The 10019-nt window shown below is 48.8% G+C and overlaps 1 protein-coding gene across 1 annotated transcript in view; it reads right to left on the bottom strand.

The window, feature by feature from the left end:
• Window positions 1-10019, bottom strand: part of SUGP1 (SURP and G patch domain containing 1) — a 32172-nt gene that overhangs the window by 13131 nt on the left and 9022 nt on the right. The window contains exons 5-8 of the mRNA XM_010847255.1: window positions 8497-8620; window positions 8080-8180; window positions 7077-7200; window positions 8-156 (exon numbers count right to left, since the gene is read on the bottom strand). Of these exons, the coding sequence (XP_010845557.1) occupies window positions 8-156; window positions 7077-7200; window positions 8080-8180; window positions 8497-8620 (498 nt within the window). The remainder of the gene's footprint in view (window positions 1-7; window positions 157-7076; window positions 7201-8079; window positions 8181-8496; window positions 8621-10019) is intronic.

Here is a 10019-nt window from a genome sequence, read left to right as displayed (position 1 = left end):
GGCGTGGACCCCAACGGGGTCTCAGGAGGAGATCTGCGCTTCAGCCCGAGGTCAGGTGCCGTGGGGGTGCCCGTGGGACCAGCCTTGGCTTTCCGGAACTCCTCCAGCTTCTGGCGGTAGTACTTGTACCCTTGGCTGTTGGGTTCATATAGAAAGCTGCAAAAGAGAGTAGGCGGCAGACTGTAATTGGGCCCCAGACCCTACCCGATTTAGGGTAGAAGGTCGGGCTTTGCTTTGCAAAGGTATACCCAGGTCAGCCAGGGTCACTTCAGGGTCGTGTCATGATAAAGGTCTCTACCATGACCTCCTGCCTGCCAGGTCTTGGTGGCTTCTGGCCCTGGTGACATGCCCACAGCCTTTCATGATGCTGTTCCTGCAAGCTAAGGGTCCTGCCAAGCCCCTACCCTATCCTTACTGGATGCCTGTCACACTATCATTGATCCCCTGCTTTGAAGGAAAAGGTGCATGCTCTCTCAGACCTTGCCCAGCCATCCTAGATGAAGGCACCAGTGTTTACAAACCAAGAACTCCTGAGTAGCGAGAGACCCCCGGTGCCAGAAAGGGCAGGTTCTGACCCAAACCTGACAGCTGGGCACATCTGTGCTCCTTTCTGATGCATCCTTGAGAGGCATCAACAGTGGACAGAGACAAAGCAAAGACACTGGAGTCTGGAACAGACAGGCAGCTCACTAACAGCCTTGCCAGAAGCTGTGGGTCCCCAAGTACAGAGCCAACAGTCCCACCTCTAGAGTCCATACTGGAGGGGAGCGTCACAGCCCTGTTCTATATAGCAAAGCCTGTCCAGAGCAGAGATTACGTAGCCCTTGACAAGAAGTGGCTAGACCTGCACTCACAAACCTGGAACGGCAGTCACAGCACAGCGCTGTACTACAGAAGTAACATGCGGCTCCAGTGCACTGTAAATTCCTTTTGTAAAAGTTAGCAGGAAAAAAAATCCACAGACTATTTCTACATGAGAGCCACCAGAGGGATGGAAGGACTCCCAGGTCTGCTAATGTTGGTACTCAGGGTGGGACGGAGGGATGGGGGAGCCTGTGGCATCTTCTTTGTATTTCTGGGTCACAGTACAAGCATGTATACCCTTCAGAAAACTCGATGAGGAACATTTGTAAAAATTGAAAGAAACAGAGATCATAAAATCATCACGCTTCTAGCCAAGCTAAGAAAAAAAGAGGACACAAATTACTAACAACAGAAATGAAAGGGCAGCCATCACTACAGATCCCATGGACTTTAAAAATACTATGGATTACTACGAACAACTCTATGCACACAAACTTGATAACCCAGATGAAACAGGCTAATTCTTTGAAGGATACAGCCTGCCAACACTCACAAAACGAAGAAACAGACAATCTGAACAGGCCTATTTTTATTAAAGTGAACCAATTAAATTCCCTGGTGAATTCTACCAAATATTTAAAGAAGAAATTATACCAATTCTGTACAATCCTTTTCAGAGGAGAGAAGCAGACGGAATACTTTTTAAGTTATTCAATTACCCTAACAGCAAAACCAGACAACATTATAAGAAAACTATAGACCAACATCTCTCATGAACACAGATGTCAAAATTCTCAATAAAATGTTAGCAAACCTAATCCATTAATGTAAAAAAAGAATTATACACCACAACCAAGTGGGATTCATTCTAGGCATGCAAGACTGGTTCAACACTTGAAAATCAAGTAATGTAATCCATCAGGTCAATAGGCTAAAAAAGAAAAACCCCATGATCACATCAATTGCTGCAGAAAAAGCTTGAGACTTAACAAAATCTAATACCCATTCATGAGGAAAACTCTCAGTGAACCAGGAGTACAGGCAAACTTGTTCCACTTGATAGAGTATCTACCAAAATACCCAATAACATCATAATGATGAGAAACCTCATGCTTTTTCACTAAGAGAAACAAGCCAAGAATATCCCACCTCGCCAATGCTTTTCATTAGCATACAGAAAGTTCTAGCTAATACGGTAAGAGGAGAAAAGAGAACAGAAAGTATACTGAGAAGGAAGAAATATGACATGATCGTCTGTGCAGAAAAAAAAACACACAAAAGAATAGACCAAAAAACCCCCTAAATCTTCATAAGCTATTATAGCAAGGCTCCAGGATACAAGGTTAATCTACAGAAGTCAATCACTTTCCTATACACCAGCAACGAATACATGGAATTTGACATTAAAAACATCATACCATTTACAGTAGCATTTCCCCAAACGAAATACACAGGTGTAAGTCTAACAGGATATGTACCAGATCTGTATGTGGAAAACTAAAAAACTCTGATGAATGAATTCAAAGAAGAACTAAATAAATGAAGAGATAATCCATGTTCACAGATAGAAAGTTACTCAGTGTTGTCAAGGTGTCAGTTATTCTCAACTTGATTTCCAGATTTAGTGCAATTCCAGTTGGAATCAGTTATTCTGTACATACTGACAAACTGATTTGAAAGTTTATATAAAGAAACAAAGGACCCACAACAGCCAACACAATACTGAAAATGAAGAACAAAGCCAGAGGACTGACACTCCCTGACTTCAGGGCTTCCTGTAAAGCCAGTATCATCTTATCAGTAATCAGTATTATCTTGACAGTAATCAAGGCAGAGACTGGAGAGAAAATGGACAAACAGGCCAAAAGAACAGGATAAAGAGTTCGAAACAGACCCAGGCACGTACAGTCAACGGTTCTGTGACCAAGGAGCAAAAGCAATGCAATGGAGCAAAAACAGTCTTTCTAAGGGATAGTGCTGAAACCAGACAGACACACGCCAAAAAACACACAAACTGGACACAGACCGTATAAGCTTCACATTCACAAAAATTAACTCAAAAAGCTTATCACTGATCTAAATGTAAAACCTGAATCTGTAAACAAAACACAGAAGGATATCTACATAACCTTGGGTATGCCAAGGACTTTTTAGATACAACATCAAAGGCACACGATCCATGAAAGCAGTTGATAAACTGGACTTAATTAAAATTAAAAACTTCCGCTCTCCAAAAGACAAAGTCAAGAGTATGAGAAGACAGGCCACAGACTGGGAGAAATATTTGTGAAAGACACATCTGATAAAGACTGTTACCCAAAATATACCAAGAACTCTTAACAGGCAAAAAAAAAGAAAACAAGTATGTCAATAAAAAACAGGTCAATGACCTTAACACACACCACACCAAAGATTTACAGATGGCAAATAAACGTTATGGAAAGATATTCTACATCATGTCATCAGAGAAATGCAAATCAAAACAACGACTATCACAACATATCTATAAGAATGGCCAAAATCCAAAACACGACAACATCAAATGTTGATATGGATATGGAGCAACTGAAACTCATTCATTGCTGGGGGGCAACGCGAAAGGTACAGCCCACTCTGGAACAGTTTGGCAGTGTCTCACGAAACTAAATACGCCATACAATCCAACCAACACTCTGTGAAAATTTATGTCCACATAAAAACCTTGAATACAGATGTTTAAGGCAACTTTATTCATAACTGCAAAAACTTGGGAGCAACCAAGATGTCCTGAAAGAGGTGAATGGATAAACGGTGGTACATCCAGACAAGGGAAAATTATTCAGTGCTAAAAAGAAATGAGCTATCAAGCTACAAGGGGAAAAAAAAAAAGACTCGGAGCAACCTTAAATGCACGTTACCAAGTAAAGAAAGCCTATCTGAAAATGCAACATACTATGATTCCAATTAAATGACATTCTGGAAAAGACAAAACTAGAATTAGTAAACAGATCAGTGGTCGCCAGGGGTTGGGGAGGAAGAGGGGATGAACAGGCAGAACACAGGGAATTTTAGGGCAGAGAGAACGAAGACTCTGAATATATAATGACAGACACATGTCATTACACATTTGTCCAAACCCAGTGAACACACACCACCAAGAGTGAACCCTAATGTAAACCACAGACTTTGGGTGATTATGGTATGTCAATACTGGTTCACTGATTGTAACAAATATACTATTCTGGTGGGGATGTTGGTAACGAGGGAAGCTGTGCGTGTGTCAGGGAAGGGGGCACATAGGAAGTGTTTGTAGCCTCTCCTCAATTCTGCTGTGAACCTAGAACTGCTCCAAAAATAACATCTTAAAATATAAGAGACCAAAGCAAGAAGTTGTTCAAAGATGGAAGGGAGCAGATGGCTGGATTTAAAAAAGACTCATGGCAACCAGGACATGGATTTAAAGCAATCTGATTTTTCCAAGAAAAGCAGACTGGGGAATTCACCCACTGGGGCAGGGAGGCAGTGCCAAATGGAGTGGGTCTCCTCTAGGCTCACAGGCCTGCCTCTTCCTGGCCTCAGCTGATGGCTCCTGCTGCGTCTCCTCAGAGCTGCTCTGAGAGGCAGCACCCACAAGCCCCCCATGGGTAAGCCTGTCTGCAAGGAGGGTCCTTGCTCACTGTGGGCCCTGGGCACAAGTGCAGGGGATTTTACAACAAAGACCCCTCTGGTTGGAGTGGGCAGAGTTAACCAAAGTTAACACTTTGGTGTATTTCCTTCCAGACTTATTTTCAGTGGAGTTATATTTGAACAGAGGTGTGATTCTGTTTTCCATACCCTGATTTTTTTTTTAAGTTTCTTAACCCAACAACATATGGCTTTCCCATTAGACTGCAGCATGGCATGGTAGTGAAGGCATCTCCGCAGACTGGCCTCCTTGGTTCCCTCACGGGTTGAAGGCCAACAGGCCAGGCTGCTGTGAAGAACATGGTTCACCCAGGTGATGTGTTAAGAGCCACACACGGCTTGAGATTTGCTGGCTGCTGCCGCCTTCAACAGCGTGACTTCCGATGGCCAAGATTACACTGGGTTTAGCCCTCTGGGGCTAGACATTCGTTGTGTTACTAATTTTTCATGACTTACGACAGTGCTATATGTAACATTATTTCTGGGGATGGCATCTCAAAAGTGGGATGACTGGTCAAAGGAACAGGTATTTCCAGCTTCTCCACAGATGAGCATAGCTATTATGTTTCCCAAAACACAGAGCTCCTCAGAAATCAGGAGAACAGCAAAGGACCAAGAGCAGCAGGAACACCAGATGACTGTTGGATGTGGGGGTGAGAGGAGCTGCCTTGCACCTGACCCCCACCCCCTTTCCACACCAAGGGGCGAGGAAACCGTCTGCTTGGTGTGAACCTGCATGTCTTACGCCGGCCCAGACCCCTGATCCTTCCTTGCTTATGCTTTCTCCAACTCGGGGAGTGCTGACCGTGGATCAGCTCTGGTGTGGAAATGAGCTCCCCCAGACCACAAGAGTCACCTTCAGCTGCTTCCCTGCCAGACACCCCCGGGCTCTCATGCCCCTCATCCCCAGCGGCCACCCTGTCACTACCCACAAGCTGCATGCCTGCCAGCAATGCCTGCCGAAAGGGCAACAGCTGCAGGGCGGGCCTGGAGTCACTCGTGGTGATAATGTCTCTTGGCTTTGACCCCACAGGAAAGGCTCAGCTGGAGCTGCTGAGCCTAGGAACCCTCTGACCAGGGAGAGCCACCTGGGCTGGAGGCTTTGTACAGAATCCCATTACCTCACCCACTTTGCCTGCAATAGATTTTTAGTCAGCTCTAGTCATGATGAGTGATTGGACACTAAGTTTCCTACTGAAATAAATGAACTTACTTATGTGAAGGAAGGGAAAAAAGATGTAGTGATGGATTGCTAAGTAACACTGGTTTGAACAGTGCAGAGCAGCAGCTGGTATCACTACACTGTGAGGAGACCCTGGGTCTTCTGAGCACTAGACCTGAACGCCCCATGGCCCCCATGAAAGCTCCCAGATGCCTGCGTACCCCTCACGGGGACATCTGAACTCTCCGCAGTCCTCCTCCGCCCCACCTGATGGCTCCCCCGTGCCCCAATGTGTCCCAACCTGCTGGGTCTGACCACCCTCCACAGCTGTGGCCAGATGATGCTGAAGCACAGCTGACCCTGACTCCCTGTGCAGACCCTCCAAAGGCTCTCAATGAGCCTGAGCCCTCTGGGACTGAGCCCTGCCCGGCTCCGCGGCCCATCTGCACTGACACTCGCCTTGCACCTCCGCCATCTCTGCCGCATCACTCCTGCATGGCAGTCCCTCCAGACGCCCTTCAGTGTTCCGTGTCTAGCTCACGCTGCCTCACGTGTGGTAGATGCGACTGGCCGCCTGCCCAGCCTCCACTCCTGCTTCCTTCTTCCTGTGTCCCTGATGGCGTCTAGAGCTGCTGAATCAACCAGCCCAGATGGCTGCTGCTCCGACACTTTTTGTTACGAGTGCCATCGCATCTCCTCACTGACTGAGTAGGAACCTGTGTTACTTGTGGCCCAAAGTGTCCTCGAGGGGGCATCACCCTCACAATGGCTTCAGTGCCCACCTCACAAACCTCTGCCTGGCCCCTCCCTGCAGCAGTGACCACCCTACCCCACCCAACATCCTGCCACCCAGCAGCCTGCCCCCATAAAGAGCAGGGGCTGAACCCACCCAAAGAATGGCAGTGGGTGAGCACAGACCCAGCCTGAGGGGGTGGCGTGTGGTGTCATGGCTGGGGACAGCAGCGAGGCCCGGCTGCTTGTCCTGCATGCTCTGTGGACCATGCACACAGGCTGTGGTCCGCCCGCCCCAGAGCCTGAGGTACCACGTTCCCCACTCTCCTATCATCTCCCTTGCTGTACAGATGAGGATGCACACAGCGAACAACAAGCCTGTTAGTTTCTCTTTGAGAGCCCAGCCTATTCTGCTACAAAAAGAGCAAGGCAAGTGCTAGAGACTTTCTCGACGAGGCTCCCAGAGAACAGAAGGCTCCAAAGGCCCTCACACACCTGGCTCAGAGATGACTCAGGAACCAATGTGCACTTGGAGAATGCCGATGGGGTAGCAGGGCTGAACTCTGTGATCAGAAACTCCTGGACCTGGGTCTGGCTCTGCCAACCTCTTGCCATGGGATCCTAGAGCGTCTCAGTATACCGACCCCATTTTCTCAGCAGGGAAGCTGTGACTAGGGTGAGAGTTTACCACCCCCCAGTGGGTGCTCCCCCTTACCTGAATGCCTGGTTCTCACGGTTGTTCTGGAGCGCAATGGTTTCCACCTCGGGACCCCCATCCGCTATGAACCTGGCCAACTTTTCTGCGAGGTTCTTGACCTCTTCGTCCTCTGGGGGTGAAACTTTAAGCAGGCTGTCAGTACTGAGCTCAACTCACCACACCCAACAGCCTAATTTCTGCTAAGAACCCCACGGGAAACAAGAGGGGTTTATTTTAGGAACAATACAAAGAAAAACAGGCAAATGGGAATCAGATTACTGTACTGGAACCAAGCAAAATTAATAATATCTTGAGCCTCCACCCCCCCATGCTCCACCCCTTCCCACCCCATAGGTCTGAGGGTTTTGGACCACACACTGGGATGGTGGGAACAGAAGGTGAGGGGTGGCCTGGTCCAGGCTGGAGACAGGAAGCCCCATCTCGGCCTTTCTGATGGGAGCCGCCCAGGTAATGTGGGGGGATGCGGCCCACGTTCGGCTTACAGATCAAGGCCCCTGCTACCCACCAGCACTTGGCTGGGGCCTCACTTCATCCCAGCTGGAGACCAGACAGCATCCCCCTTCCCCTGACAGTCATCCCACCACCCTCTAACCAGCTAATTGTCTCCGTCTCCTGGCCCCTCACTCCACCGCCCACCCCTGCCAAGTGTCAGGCACTGCATTTGTGTCTCGGTGCCCAGCATGCCGCAGGTGCCCATAAGCACTTGTGAAAATGACCATGAACCAAGGGGCAAGCGTTTCTTCCCTGCATGCACTTCCCAGGAGCTGAGCTCCTGGACATGCCCTTGATCTTCACCTCGACCCTTACATTTCCCCACCCCTCGGAGCAATGGCAACCAGTGCTAGTCCCAGCATGACCCCAGCTGCCTGGGAGGGCACAAACCTGCACTGTCAGCGCCACCCCATGCCAAGGAGGGCTCCAGGAAAGGACCCCAAGTCCACATGGGGTGTGGTTTGTCTACACGCCTCCCCAGAACTTCCCACCCCCCTCGCCCACCTACCTTTCTGAGGGGCTGCCTGCAACTTCTGTGCTTCCTTTCTTATCTCAGCCACCTTCTTTCTGTAGTAGAGGAATTCCCTGCTATTCTTATCGTGCAAAAACCTGGAGAGGAGTTTTACAGAACAGAGAGTAGAAAATGAGCAACAAGGATGGGTGGGCCCATGCAGCTTCTGAAGACATGGTGTGCAAAAGCAAGCTGGTGAGCAGAGACGCCTTCACGGGGCCCAAAAGTAAGTCTCCACACTGGAGCCCCTGGCAATCTCCGGTGTGAATACAAAGTGGTATCTGGCCCACGCAAGTAAGCACCCAGCCCCGGTCGGCCTCAGTCACCACCACGGCCTCATAAGAATGTGGGCATGTACTAACGTGTGGCAAGAACATTAAGTACCAGTGGCCTTCCCCTCCCAGAAATACTTACGAAAATGCCGGGTTATCCTTGTAGTTCTCCATAGCTACTTTTTCTAACTCGGGGCCTCCTTCTGCCACAAAGCGGGCCAATTTCTCTATCACTTTCCGAGTCTCGGCTCCCTCTGGGGGTGAAACTTTAAGGAGGCTGTCAGTACTGGGGTTCAACTCACACACCCCACAGTCAACAGGCACACTCTCTCTATGGACCACAAGGACAGAGGGGTGGGGGAAAAGAGGGTGAAATGCGGGAGGCTGTTGGGAGTCCTGGCCCATACACAAAAGCACCATGATGAGGGTGAGTTGGTCTAGACAGCCTTTGTGAGACACGCAAAGCGGGGAGAAAAGTGTGTGAGCCTCCCAAAGGCCAAGCCAGTTACCAGGTTGGCAGGGAGATGTCGGAAAACAGAGCCAGCTTCCCCCCCCTTTTTTGGAATGCTCAATTCTTTTATTTACATGACTTAATTCTTTATATTTCAGTACAATATATTCGTTCCCTTTCATCCTTCAAAGATGATATTTTTTTTTAAATATCACTATAAACTATGATTGAAAGACACAGGTAGGTTTCAATCCAACGCAATTCATGTCATCACAGAAGCTCCATCTTCCCCTCTGTGGCTGGTGGAGCTTCTTCAGACTGGCTCCTAAGGCCTGCAGGCATGGCCCCAGGAGTCTGTGCCTGCCTCCTTGCTATCTGCTGGGAAAGGGCGCTTCTGGGACATGTCAGACACTTCCTGCCCAGACTGAGTGCCAGCCATTCTCCACAAGTCCTGGCATCCGTGAGTAAGAAAGTGTGTTTCCAGACTAACATCTGGGAGCTAGGGGGGCTCACTGCGACGGACTTAATTGTTACCTCAGGGCATTTACAGTGAACCAAACTAAAAAATATATTTCTGTATTTGTATTGACCTCTACTTCGAGCCACATGGAACTTGCTTCTGTATTTATTGCTGGCCTGTTTCATACAGCTTGAATCCCTCATACGAGAGCTCCCAGGAGAAATTTCTTGATGTCAGTCAGTGCTTAGGAACGTTTGCTTCTCCTGGCAATGGGGCGAGACACTGAGTCTGTGGCCTCTCTCTTTCTCCTTGTTGCTTGTACTGCCAGGAAGCTCGGGAGGAGCTGGGAGAGAGGAGTGGTACAAGGTGTGGCCAAGAAGGGCCTACAAGAGGACCTATAAGAGGTCTCAGGGACATTCACGCCCACCTTCCCCTCAGCCTCACCCTCCTGCCACACGCCTGGCAACGATCCTAACCTGGTTACTTTATAAGCGCAGTTGCTTCTCTGAGGTTAAATCAATAGCAGGCCACAATAGGTCTCAAGGGCCTTGAGGCACCCACTGTCCCTCCTAAACTGGCAGTTCCCAGCACGGTACCACTGGGACTGCCAGGGCACCTCTCAGAGGAAACACCACATTCATTGGCTCCATTCTGACTACAGCTCCAGGGTTCGAGGCTGGCCACTGCTCTGTTCAGATGCAAGGCCTGAAGTCAGCACCTCACCCAGAGCAAGACGTCTAGAGGCTGTCACAAC

The sequence above is a fragment of the Bison bison genome, unplaced genomic scaffold, assembly GCF_000754665.1.
Source record: "Bison bison bison isolate TAMUID 2011002044 unplaced genomic scaffold, Bison_UMD1.0 scf7180017864248, whole genome shotgun sequence".
NCBI classification, from domain to species: Eukaryota; Metazoa; Chordata; class Mammalia; order Artiodactyla; family Bovidae; genus Bison; species Bison bison.
The sequence above is the reverse complement of the archived record's forward strand: the minus strand, read 5'-3'. Positions and strand labels throughout refer to the sequence as shown.